Source organism: Oreochromis aureus, linkage group 6 (genome assembly GCF_013358895.1).
Source record: "Oreochromis aureus strain Israel breed Guangdong linkage group 6, ZZ_aureus, whole genome shotgun sequence".
NCBI classification, from domain to species: domain Eukaryota; kingdom Metazoa; phylum Chordata; class Actinopteri; order Cichliformes; family Cichlidae; genus Oreochromis; species Oreochromis aureus.
Window position 1 is genome coordinate 19,205,988 of NC_052947.1, and position 13,427 is coordinate 19,219,414.

General features: G+C 41.0%; 1 protein-coding gene across 1 annotated transcript; it reads right to left on the reverse strand.

The window, feature by feature from the left end:
- Positions 1-24: 24 nt before the first annotated feature.
- Positions 25-11,724, reverse strand: arhgef38 (Rho guanine nucleotide exchange factor (GEF) 38). Its single transcript, XM_031752228.2, has 14 exons — positions 11,357-11,724; positions 8,044-8,228; positions 6,763-6,880; positions 6,495-6,642; positions 6,367-6,384; positions 6,068-6,267; positions 5,736-5,869; positions 5,505-5,609; positions 5,291-5,410; positions 4,606-4,974; positions 4,378-4,512; positions 2,758-2,959; positions 1,450-1,733; positions 25-652 (listed from the first exon to the last, which is right to left on the reverse strand). Exons 1-14 carry the CDS (start codon positions 11,574-11,576, stop codon positions 470-472), a joined length of 2,421 nt encoding a protein of 806 aa, XP_031608088.1. The 5' UTR covers positions 11,577-11,724; the 3' UTR covers positions 25-469.
- Positions 11,725-13,427: the final 1,703 nt, after the last annotated feature.

Here is a 13,427-nt window from a genome sequence, read left to right on the forward strand (position 1 = left end):
ATGGAGAATAAACCAGAACAGCAATAACCACAGAGGCAGTTTTTATTCATAACGTTATCAACGACTTTGAACGTATTTCTTCATTTCAGGGCAAACGGTGAATAAAACTTCATATAAATCATTTCACATAAAACATATACTCTATCTATAAATCACTTCATATATTTTTATATATAAAAATTTACTTCATTAATAAATCACTTCATTATTCATATGAACTCGACAACACTGAAGTATAAAAAGTGCTCAGCACAGTGCCCTGTGCTTTTATAATTATCCACATTCATCACAGATCACTGGTCGAGCCCCATTAGTGAGCTCTCTTGTTATCTTCTGAAGGCCAAGCAGATTCAACATCAACACTATGGTATGATAACAATATCAGTTGGGATGCTCGCCAAGCAGAAATGTAGCTTGCTTAAATTACATTTTGTCAAAACGGTAAACTGATGCTCAGAATTGGGGTTTCTTACGCGTAGGACATCCTGCCGAGGTAGTTGGCTGGGACGTATCCTTTCTGTCCGTTAGCCTCAGCCAACCACCACTCCTTGTTACCTCCCAGGTCACAGAATTGAAGGATGCGAACGTGCTGGTACTCCTGCAGGGTCAGTTCCTGTTCGCATCGGGCTTGAAATGCATACACGGCGTAATACTGTGGAAACAGACGCAGTTTTGGTGTGAGCAAAGGCAGACGCAATTATCACTTTTAAAATGTGTTAACAGCAAAAAGTTAAGATTCACTCCAAAAACAAAAGGCATCATGAAGGAATATGTATGCACTCCTGTTAATCCAGAAGGTGGCAGTGTTAAGCTTCCTGGCAAAACACAGCAGTAACACCAATACTGATTCTCGCTCACTGTGATCCATTAACCTATGTCAGTTTTTATTTATAATCTTTTATGTATTTCAAGACCTATAACTCGATGAAGATGAGAGATGTATTTCAGTCAAAGGCCCCAAGGACAAACCCTATGAGTGCTGCTGAGTGACAGCGATCTCACCGTGTAATGCTATTAAAAACAATTAAATTTAATGTCAGCAGACAGGGTGAAGCCATTAAACGTGATTTTAGAGTGACTCATCTTCTGCTGATCGAGTCTATATACCTGTGCTCCTCGTTTACCTACGCACTGCAATAACCCATAATTCACAGCTGAAGTCTGGCTCGGAAAAACCATTAAAGTTATTATCGGCTGAGCCTTTGTTTTTTTTAAAAAAAATTTTTTTAATTTTTTATCAGTTTTTTAAGCTCCATGTGGTGTGTGTGGTTTTTATTGTTTCATTTCTGACCCTGAATTTCAGTCTTTTTTTTTTTTTTTTTCTAACTCCGGAGTATACAGCTACTCTGACCTTAACTGTTATGTTATCCTCTATGGAGCTAAGTAGTGCGATATGTTAATATGACACTGTGAGAGCACTGTGATCAGCTGGCAGACCACCACACACACCTGCTGAGCCTCTGAGTCCACTGTGTCCTCCGTGTCCTCAGCGCTCTCCAGCTCCCCCTGCAGGCCCGAGAGAATTGAGCAACTGTCAGTGGTGCTGAGCTTGAAGCTGCGCAGGCTGCTGCTGCCGCTTCCTGACACGAACAGACTCAGGTCATCAAAGTCCTCATCCACCGTGGCAGGTGGCTGCTGCTGGGGCTGCTCTTTGGCCATCTGGCCTGCCCGCTGCGAGTCCCTCAGAGGGTTGTACTGCTTCAGGAAGGTGGAGTAGACATAGCCTTGCATACCTGACAAGGGACACAGAGATAGTTTGTCAGGTGTCCTGACCTTTGAGTACATTTTAAAGGGTTGATTCACCAAAATTAATCTTTTTTTAAAAAAAAAAAAAGCTTAATCTCTCTTGATATCCAGCCCTGCAGATTATCATGGATGTTATAGAAAAATATCAATATGGCATCTTCTGCCAGAAGCTTTTAGACTTTTAAATCCACTGTTATTTTTTTTCATTTGTCATTCATTCATGTTTTTAATAGCACAAGAAAATGATCCATTCAAATCACAATGGGATGAAAGCAGCAATCTTAGAGATGTATGACAGTGACTGCCTGTCTAGTGTTAAGGCTATAAGCGCTTCAACGAGAGGCCACAGAGCACTTGCTTACACAAGTCTCAAATCCATTTCCAGTGAGTTACTGAAGAGTGTGTAAATATGAGGCCCGCATATTCATAGTGTTGTTATCAACAGAAGGAAGAACAACAACTTCCTGGGAATGCTTGTTATCCCAGAGGAAAAGACAAGTCTGTGAAGAATGTACTTTACGCCAAGAAACATACACACACTATTTTTTTCTAGTGTTCATAAAAAAAGAGCTTGTTATTTCAGAGTACAAAGATGAGCACCAGTGATATCTCTTCATCCTTGTCTCTGAATCCCCGGGGGAAAAGTCTTTGTACTCTAAGTAACACTGCATACAACTGCGTACAGCAGTTTGTTCCAAGCAAGATGCTGGGATCTCAGGTGCCTCTATGAGACGCAAAGCAGAGATAGAGACAAGCTATGGAGCCGGCCTTGTTGTGAGGCAACAATCTCCAGAGGCAACCAGCAACCATGACATCACAGGAGCTCCTGGGACAAATTCTCGTCTGCTGACTTATCAAGGCCAGAAAGTAAAGTTTGGTGTGAGTGTTTTCACAGAGAAAAATGCATTAGAGAAAACCTGTGGCACCCATACTTGCAGATGATCCAGTGTGATAACTTAATCCAAGGTGTGTGTCTTACTAACAGTACTACACACACACACACACACTTGCCTCCAGTGTGAACCAGCCAGCGGCTGCTGCTGCCCATCGGATCTGTGTCCTCAATCAGAGCTACCAGCTCTCCCTCCAGCAGGCTCAGGTCCTGCTCCTGGCAGCCATTGCACTTCCTCTTCAGCTGGTACAGTCGGTTCACCGGGTATTCTGCCAGCAGCCAGGCACGCTGCTCCTCGGTCTGATGCTGCACTTCCGGCACCTGAAGGACAGCACAACACAAAGAAGTGTTGCCGTAAATATTTGAAGTGGGTATGTGGTGTGCAGGTGTACGTAGGAGTGTTAGGTAACAGTACACAAGGGTAATCTAGGGAGGGTGAATGGTAATATGATCCTGGAGCTAGGACTTTCAAACAGATCTATTCATGTGCTCAAGAAAGGTTATTATATACCTTATTATAGGTACAGATGTTTAGTGTATATGCATATGCAGACCTATGAGCATGCCAATATACAGTACTGTGCAAAAGTCTTGAGCCTCCACAGTGTTTTACTGATGGCTGTAGACACACACTGCTGTATCAGTCTCATGACCTCCTCTGTACATATTGATGCTTTGAACCAAAAATTTCAAATTTGGATTCTTCCCCCAATAAGACTCATTGTTACTGATTTTCAGTCCAATTCTTATGTAATTTAGCATACCTCAGCCTTTTCTCCCTGTTTCCCTTCTTAAGAATGGCTTCCTGGCATCCATTTCTTAAGGACATGACTTTCACAGACTTTAAATCTGGTTTAGATAGTTTTTTAGTCCTGTCATTTCTTCTATTGTATTCTCCATGCTTAATTTCCTCAAATTTTTGAGGATACAGAGCACACCATCCCAAGATACGCCAAGTTTTGGGCTCATAGTTTTTGGAAATCGCCTTGTTAGTGCAAAAATACAATTTTATGCCTGTAAAACATGTTACATTTGACAGCTTCATAGATTTAGCTAAAGAAATGGGATGTGATGTGTTTTTGTGAAAGGTTGCTAATAACAAAGTGCCTAAATATAACATTTAAAACTGGTAACAGACACAACACTGGTGCATCCTTTTACTAAGTTTTGTTTTTTATGCTTGAATGGTGCAACGTTCAGTCTTTGCTGAGTAAAAAGATTAGATACCAGAACTAGACTCAAAATGAGTGAAAAAGCAGCCAATGCCCAAAGAAAAACTTTGAAAGACCATAAGAAAGCCTGGAGAACTATTGCTCGAGAGCACTTTAAAAAGAAAAATGTCTGGCCCTCTGAAGCAAATTGTAGAGAAATGATGGTTGGGTCAAGACTTCTGCAAACGACACTGTTGCCCGTCTCCTGACTCAAGTACTCCATCACAGCCTGGGACCTGTGATGCGTCCAACTGAGCATCTATGCCTTGCGACTGATTTTGTCAAAGAGTTTGCAAAAACAAAGGGTTTTTTGAATTTTCTCAGAACTGAAGACTATGGTAAATGGTAAATGGAGCGATTCTTATATAGCACTTTTCTACTCTCCCGGAGTACTCAAAGCGCTCTATGTGGCACATTTGTTTTAACCTGTGATCAGTGACGAATGGAATAATCCTCAGACCAGAGATTTTAAAATCACACACTGGAGGTTTTACAAAAAGGTGAGAATAGTCTGTTCAGCTTTCTTACCGCTGTTTTCCTGTCTCGTTTTTCAAAGCTGACTTTTCGCTCCATTAACTTCTGTGCATTGTCCTTGACAAACGTCAGATTATTCAGCTCATCCATGATGCTGTTCTGGACCTCAGCAATGTTTGACAGCGGAGGCTGAAAAGGCAAACATAACACAGGTTAGCTTTATTTTTTTTTATTAAAACAAACCTTTAAAGTCTTCTTAATGGTATATTTGTAGATCCTTACTGGTAGCTGGTGCACTGATGGAGCACCCAACAGTGCATTATTCATCAGCCCTCTAAGTAGCGCCACTAGAAACACCACACTGTTAGTCAGGATAGTATATGCAGCTGTGTTGAACCTTTGCAGTTCTTCCACTAGCAAAGCATTGAGAGCTTCGTAGTCCCTCTTGGCTGGACCTGGTGGGTCTTCAGATGCCGGTGAAGGAGAGGAAGAAGTGGTGGAAGAAGCGGATGAAAAAGAGGAAGAGCGCTCCAGGTGACTGCAGTAATCTAGCAATTTGTCATAGCGTTTTTGGATGAGCTTCTGAGGGGCTGTGAACATGCCGTGCAGAGAGGAGAGGGGGGTGAGCACCAAGTGCTCCAAATTGTCTCTCTGGAGGGAAAAAACATGGCAAAAGGAAAGAGATGAAGATTAGTTTGTGTAGCTCATCACATACTTATTTAATTTGTACATATAAACAGTTGTGTTTTGTGAGCATCTCCTTAAAAATAAAAAGAGAGAAATCTTTTTGTAAAATCTTTTTGTATGATGCATCTTTGAGGCCCAGCAATTTTCTCAAAGTGGAGATGAAGAGTGTACTTTGACACTGGCACAAAATATCATGCAGTGATACAAATATAAAAGCTTTGTGATATAAAAGCAAACTGGAAACATTTTTGCACTGAAGGACAACAAAGAGCACACTTACAAAGACCTTATAGGGATCGTAGCCATTGTCGTGCACCAAACCATTGCCATCATTTTTGTTTGAATCCTTGACTATGTTCTTCACATCCTGCACACTCTGAACAGCTACAGACACCATCTCCTGCAGGAAACACATGGAAAAACAAACCTTCGAAATAAGCCAAATTATATATTATGCATATTTTGTTGAAGAAAATGGTCAAACATGTACTTACCTGAGTGTACTGCAGGTAACATTGAACGTTTTTGACCAATTGCCTCACAGCTTTCTCTAAACTCCTGAAAAGCTTCTCCTCTCTGTCAAACACTTCATCTCTCACCTACAGAAATAACACATCACTTACACATAAACATACTAATAGCAAATTATTCCTCTGTATAGCTCATATTAGCTATAAAGAGTGGAGAATGAACTGGAAAAAGTTTGCTGTCACTTTTTGTTTTACCTGTGTATCAGCACCCGTGAGGATTTTGAGATAACCAGCAAACCTGTCTCCCTTCTTCCTGATGGAGTGGATGTTAAACTTGTTTAATTTTCCCCTCAGTGTGCCGTCATCCTCCAACCTCTTGTACTTCATAACTGAGAATCAACAAAAAGCCGGGGAACAGGTCTGATCAGATTTAGTATCTATATATTTGGTATGGATCGTGTAGAAAACACACACATACACAAAATAAATTTGCAATTTTGCTAAAGCCGTTTATATAGATGCATTTTTACAAACAGACATTATGGATAAAAATTGCCTCACGTATGTCAGTGTAAATGAAATCTCACCTATGTCCTTGCGTCTTTTAAATTCATTGATGTTAATATTTATGATCTTGGCAGCTGTGAACGCCTCCTGCGTCGGCTGATAGTCGGGGTGGTCTTCAGGCGTAGCGTACCACAGCTCCCCAAGAAGCAATGGGTACTTCATGATCCTCTGAACGGGTTTGATGAGCAGTGAACCCATATCCAACAAATTAGGTTTCCCTCTGTGCAAATGAGCATAATAGCCAATAATCAGCTATCAAAGCTAAAGTAATAACAAAAAAATACATAGTGCAAAAACTGTTGCCAGTAACTACACTTACTCTTTGTCATAGATTTTCCTGAAAGGAAAAGAAAGAAGATTACAAACAGAAAAAGATAATTTTTTGAATACATAATAATAAACATAAAAAATAATAGAGGTGAAAATCATTTAGAGGAAATAACTTACTTCAGTGCTAATACACATGTGGTAAAATGTTGCTTGATTTCTTCATCTTTCTCATAGGATTTGAGGGACGTGTTAGCCTCATCATGATGGTAACAGTAAATCTTATATACATCTTCTAAAGCTGCCTTTGCCTGGATAAATACATCTCCTTTAAATTAAAATGGGAGACAACATCTTTCATTTACTACCGATGGGTCCAGCAACAATCACCAAAGACAAAACTGCTTCAGTCAGATAGCTTGTCAGTCAGGAACTAGACTAGCGTTACCTATGACAACGGCTTCTGGATCAGGGTCAGCCATGGCCTCGTGCAGTCTGTGAAGGAGTGCTGCAGAGACCTCACACACCGTCTCCATGTTGGTGAACAGTCGATCCACATCCACAACCTGCAACCCAGCAGACTCAAAATGTACAAGTGCATTTTCTGCCCACATGTCAGTTTAACTGAGTATTATTAAAAACCAGAGGTTGATGTTATTAAAGGCTTTGCTTTGTTTTAACATTTAAGCAGAGATTCATGATCTTCTATCAAAAGTTAAAAAATTAAAACTTCAATGCTTTACTGAAATGTTCAGCATGTAGTTTAAGATTTTGAACTGAGGTTTACATTGGCACTGATTTTCATTGCTGTTGTTGCATACAATCACCACACAGTTTTTTTGCTATACCTTGCTAATATCCCCTTTAGCCTTTATAATGTGTTTTATTCTTTGTGGCACAGATTCTAGAAGGTGCTGGAAACATTCATAATAACATGATCATAGGATGGGTACACGGTTGTCATAAATGGGTAGACACTGAGGTAGGTTGTGGTGTTTAAACAATGCTCAATTGGTAATAGGGAGCCCAAAGTGAGCCAAAGAATTTCCCCCACACTGATATCACCACCACCAACCTGAACCACTGAAACAAGGCAGGATATATCCGTGCTTTCATGTTGTTTACACCTAATTCTTACCCTACCATCCAAATATCACAGCAGAAATTGACACTCATTTCGTCTATTGACAATTTTTCTAGTTGACACCCAGTGTGGTCTTCTGATGCTGCAGCCCATTTGCTCTAAGGTTCAATACGCTGTGCATTCAGAGATGCTCTTCTTGGTTGTAATGAGTGGTTATGTGAGTTGCCGTTGTGTTCCAGTCAGCTGAGAGCAGTCTGGCCATTCTCTGGCTATGTTATTTACTCAAAACTGCTGTTCACTGAAAATATTTTGTTTTTGGGACAAGTCTAAGTAAACCCTAGAGATGGTTGTGTGGGGAAATCCCAATAGATCAGCAGTTTTTGAATTACTCAGACCAGACCTGCTACTGGCACCAACAACCATGCCGCAATCAAAGTCTCTTAAATCACTTTTCTTCTCTATTCTGATCCTCCATATATCATGTCTAAACACACTGAATTCCTGCCATTTGATTGGCTGATTAGCTATTTGCCTTAGCAAGGACTTAAACAGGTGTGCCTAACAAAGTGTCCAATGAACGTACATGGATATCTGTCAGTGGTAAGGCTACAAGAGATTTCAGTGAGGATTGTGAAAAGCAGCTACCATCAGATTTCGCAGCGGCTGCACCACTTCTCTGATGCACAGCTCCAGGTCAGTGAGGAAGTCCTTTTCAGTCTGAACAAGTTCCTGAATGACTTTTGCCCTGCGCTTCATCTTCCTCGCACGCAACTCCTCTGGGTCAATGGCCGGAGATGGGATTGGGGACAGACCACGTGGTGTCATTTTCTCTAAAAGTAAAAGGCAGTCAAACGTTAAAATGTACAAAAGTTTTTATTTGACATCGCAATCATAGCATCTGTCCTAATGACTCACACAGATTATACAACATTAATTTGCTAATTTGATATTTATGCCACCATAAGCCATCTCTGTCACATTTTCTAAAATCTGGGTAAATACCCTGGCGCCATGGACTGTGCGATGCTTTGAAAAAACTGTAACACATCCTCTTGATGCCTAAGCAGCGTTCTTTATTTCACAGTGATCTAATTATTTTGACTTGAATGCCAAGAGACTTCACTTAACATGCCAGTCAGGCTGACTTCTCCTTTTTTTTAACTGCTCTGCTGCCTATCAGTCTGTGGCTGCTCTGTGCTTTGCATGGCAGGCAGGAGTGTCTGCTCAGGGAAGAGGGATGCTTCCTTGCTGCCTAATCGACACCACGCACTGCTTCCTCCTCTGCTGGAAGAGCACGATGAAAAGAGAGAAAGAGAGAGAGAGGGGTGAAGGGAGTGAGACAGAAGGCTGCAAGACCTGTGTCAGGTTGCAAAACTAATCGTGCCACTGATGTAATCCTACGGCGTGCTCAGGCATTCCATCTGCTGCGTGCGTGTGTGGAAGGGGGGGGGGGTGTAATTATGAGCACACACCTACAAATACACGATCGCACACGTCAGCACTGATTCGCATGTTTTTCACGAACAAACACACACACAAACACACACACAGTCACGCATGCACATTTAAACAAATGTATTACATCTGCCTCAGGTTATGCATTATACACACAAGAGTAAACATTGCAAACTCTAAAAAGCTGAAGTTCGTCTTAGTGTACAGATATTACCAAGAGCTTCTTGTATTTTTTTGGGGGGGGGGGGGGATCCAAGGAACCATTTGCAAAAGATGACTATATATCTATATATCAGCAGCTTGAGTAACATGGTCGTTGCCTGTTGGTGCAGACTGAAGATGAGGAAACAGATGCCCTTTATTGAAACTAAGCAGAATGCATCTTGTGTTTCTGGTCGGTACTTGCTCTCTTATGAATGGGAGCAGTGTTTAGCTGATCTCCATCGGTGAGTGACTCCAGAGATCTGCTTGCATCGCTGCGTACAGTTTCACCTTGCTTCCCAGCCTTGTGAAACAGTAAAATGAATCTGCAGTGCTGAGTCATGATTTATTTGCTTGATTTATTGCTAATTCAACAAGAACTTCACAATTCCTTCAGTTATATTCCTTCAGTGACATAAGAGTCACTGAAGGAATAATAATTAACTGGAATACAATGTTCTTCCCTCCTAAAATGTTAGTATTTTCTAGTATTTTGCTATATTTTAACATGTTGTTAAAATGTGGTCGTCTTTGTGAAGGCACTGCTTGTACAGTGACTATACTGAAGCCACCTCACCTCGCTATTAAATACTTGACCTTGAAAAGTTCCCTCCACAAAGTTAAAAAAAAAAAAAAAACATGGATCAAGAATAGGCGGGACATTTCAACTTATCCTTCTGCCGGCATTATGTTTGGTGAGCTATGGTTACTAAGACTGGAGTTCTCATGAAAGCAAATACAGGGCGTTTTAACTCCTCAGTCCAGTGAAAGGGATCCAACAGAGTGGACTGGAAAGAATGAAGGCCACAGTATATCACATATCACCATCAAGAAAAATGACATGACAGACTTATCTGCGTAGCACAGGCCCCGATGACAATCAGTGGGAAGGAGAAATACTTTGGACACAATAAACTGAATTGTTTTTTGTTTTTTAAATGCCTAAAGTTATTTGAAAGTCAGAAAACAAGTGAAAAAGACTTCAGAAACTACAAACAAATAGGTAGTTATATCTGTTCCATTACTGTCCTGTGGCGTTTTTACTGGTAAATCATTGTTGGAAGTATTTTATTTAGTTGCGGTAAATAATTAGACATATTGATGTCACTGTTGCCATGGCTCTATGGCTTGATCAACCTGTCTGGCAAGCATATGAGAAGAGACTTTCTAGCAGCAACTCATATGTTTCCTCTTTCAGTGAAGTCATCGTTCTGTCAATATTTGCATTGGTGTAAATATGTAATGCTGCTGGTTTCCCTGAGGGTAAAGTCAAAAGGCGCGGGTAAATAGTTTACTCAAAACATCACAGTGTTTTTTGTACAACTCAGCCCGCCATGATGCAGGTTGATTATGAAAATAGAAAGTACAAAGGGATGGAGAGTGGTTATGTCTCATATAAACTTAGCATCTTCTGAAAAGACAAAAGTGTGTGTGTGAAAGGTGTTGTTATCCACAAAACACCCAGATGGAACTAGGTTAGACTGCACTATTAGACACAGTTATTTGAACCACCGTGCAGTCATTGTTGTCATGTGATGAGCATTGTTCATTGAAAAAGAAGACAAAGAACAAGTGGCACAGGAAAGCCTACATACTTACCTAATCTTTCATAGCAACCCCCTGCTGATGATTGATGTCATCGGCAGGGAGCATTCCCAGGCACTGACTGCACTTTAAGGACAGGGGAATCCAGTTTTACTCACTACTATGTGTTAGAATGAAAAGACTGTGTCAGCAGTAGTAATGAGGCAACACACAGCTGAATTGACAATTGTTTCTCACGGCTCATTTCGTATTTCAGCTGGCTTATGCCTCCCATGGTTTTTGGTTTAAATGCTACAGCCACGGTGATCAAAACTAAGACCCAACATTTTAAATAAAAAAAAAGAAGAAAGATCCAAAGTCCCCTTATCGCACAACACTGGCCTTGTTTACAAGCTGGCCTGGAACAATTTTAAGCCACTCCTCTGTGCCTGAGTTTGGAGCACAGTTTGCATATGTGGCTTCATCCCTGTGGGAGTATCTCCTGCTCAACACATATTAACACAACAGGTTCAGGGTGCAGAGCGGCCCACACTTTTGTGTGTGTGTATGTGTGTGTGTGTGTGTGTGATCAGTGTTTGCCCTCAAGCCATCGATGCTGCTCCTACAGCCCGTCTACATTCAGATCTATTTGTCTGAACTTCTCCCACACAGCATTTTATCACCATGTTTGAAATGCAGAGACTTTTCAGAAGGACCGTTCACCGTACAAGTTGTTGCCATAGTTTTAATCCCTGAGGGACATCATTAGTTGCTGTACCTTTAAGTTTGGCGCTGTACTCTGTCTTGTCAGACTGACTCCTCCTCACCAGCGTCCCCAGGTTGATGTCACCTTTGTCCGTGTCATCAGCTACGATTGTGTCCGTCTTTCTCCTCTCCAGGTAACGCAGAAACACAGGCCGGTTCCTCCTTTTTATCACTTTCTCCTTTTCCTTTTCCTTTTCCTTCTCACTTCCACCGCCCTCCTTGGGATCCATCATGAGGTTTTGCTGTTAGGCTAAAATAAAATAAAAAAAGTGAGGAAAGAAACAGACACAAGGAAACAGAGCGAAAAAAATAAACAAACAAAAAAAAAGCTAGAGCCTGGGAAGTACAACAGGTGTACTGTTCCCTGTGCACTGGCCGCCAGCTCTGCACAGGTAATGTAGCTCCTCCTTGTGTCTACCTGTCATTGGAGCTGTGTGGCCACACCTCTCTGCTACTGGTCTGTGTTTCTGCCCTTTAGGCATTCAAATCCATCCAGGAAGAGAAAGTGATGAACTAGAATCTGTCTCTCCTCAAGGGTAAAGACAGAAAAATAATGGCTAATTGAGGTCTTTTTAATGAGTTATCCTCGTCTACGAGCCTTAGGGTTAGGTGTCATATGTTGATAAGGAATAATTCATACATGTGACCACCCTGCCACACACACACGCACACTATAAATCACACTTGGCAATTGAGTTTTATATTTTCGCAATAATGTGATACCGGTCCTAATACAACATTTTAGGGTTTTACATCTGTGTGCCCTTTAACCACAGCAAGTAGGAAAGGTATCGACAAGTCAAGTTATACATTAACTAACTTCTGTTAAATGCAGGATGTGGATCGGTAGATAAATTTCACATGGGTTTTAGAAACATACGTCAGCAACGCACGCTGAGATGATCACAGTGTTCCTTGTGAAAACAGTGAGTGAGTGTGTTTCCTCCCCATTGAAGGAGAGACAATAGACTCCCATTGTCTATTTGATTAGTTTAAAACACCTATTCATCTTCTATTGGCACAGACCTGTTTGACATCTTCTAAAGCATGCGTTCATATCGCTGATGAGAAGTTGATAACAGTGTGGGTTTTTTAAAAGTGTCTGACATTATTCATCAGCAGAAAAATCTATTTGAATGTTTGGAGGGGGAAAGAGAGACTGAGTTTGTTTAAGCATTTTAATATCTAGCAAAAGAGAGTTTTCAACCTGAGACTCTCTGACCTTCACTCGTCCACCAGTCAGACAGCTAACCTCTGGCAGACATACTGCATTGTCAGCGTGGGACAACCATTCATTAATACTTTGCTCCATTAACCCCAACATATCTCCTGATGTTAGAAGGATTTCTTCTTGTCAGCAACCTGTTGGTTCTCTGGGTGTGCCTTCTACCTAGAAGTTAACCCTTTCTTCCTCCACAGCTGATACTTGCATGGACTTTTCATTTGAACTGATAATGCCCTGGCATCAGATGTCCATGCTTCTGTCAGCCTCTGGCCAGCTTCCCTGCCAGGTGGAATATTTTGTGTGTTTCTAGTCATACAGCTGGCGACACAAAGAGACATCTTCCTCATCTCCAGCAAAACTAACAATTTCTGCAGATGCATACACTGTATTTAGTTCACTTCAATTCAGGATTATTTATTATATATAGCACCAAATCACAACCAAATTCTTCTTAATGTGTTTTATATGTAAGTTAAAGACCCTACAATATTCTGGAGAAATACCTAACAATAAAGCGACACCCTGTGAGCGAGCACTTTGGAATTTCCCATACATATTTTCCTTATTTGAATGCACCCATGCATGTGTGCTCACACACATACAAACCCACAAACAGTTTTTTTTCTAGGAAGGTTGGGCAGTGCTTTGGTGTGACATCACATCTAAATAAGATACCCTACCACAAACTGATATAATGTGAGTGGACTCAGTTAATTCAGTCAAATTCCTGAACTATTTCCATAATCCTGGGTTGCAGACAGAAAAAAAAAGTTTTTTGTTTTTTTTGGGGGGGTGGTCTTTTTAAAAAAATGCTCTGGTATTTTGTTGTAAAGCAATTTGGAATCTTTCTCTTGAAAGG

Coding starts and splice junctions, on each gene's coding strand:
- arhgef38 (XM_031752228.2), bottom strand. CDS start 11,576: ATGATGGATCCCAAGGAGGGCGGTGGAAGTGAGAAGGAAAAGGAAAAG. Junction 4,513..4,605: donor CATCAGTGCACCAGCTACCA/GTAAGGATCTAC, acceptor TTGCCTTTTCAG/CCTCCGCTGTCAAACATTGC. Junction 1,734..2,757: donor CTGGCTGGTTCACACTGGAG/GCAAGTGTGTGT, acceptor GTCCCTTGTCAG/GTATGCAAGGCTATGTCTAC.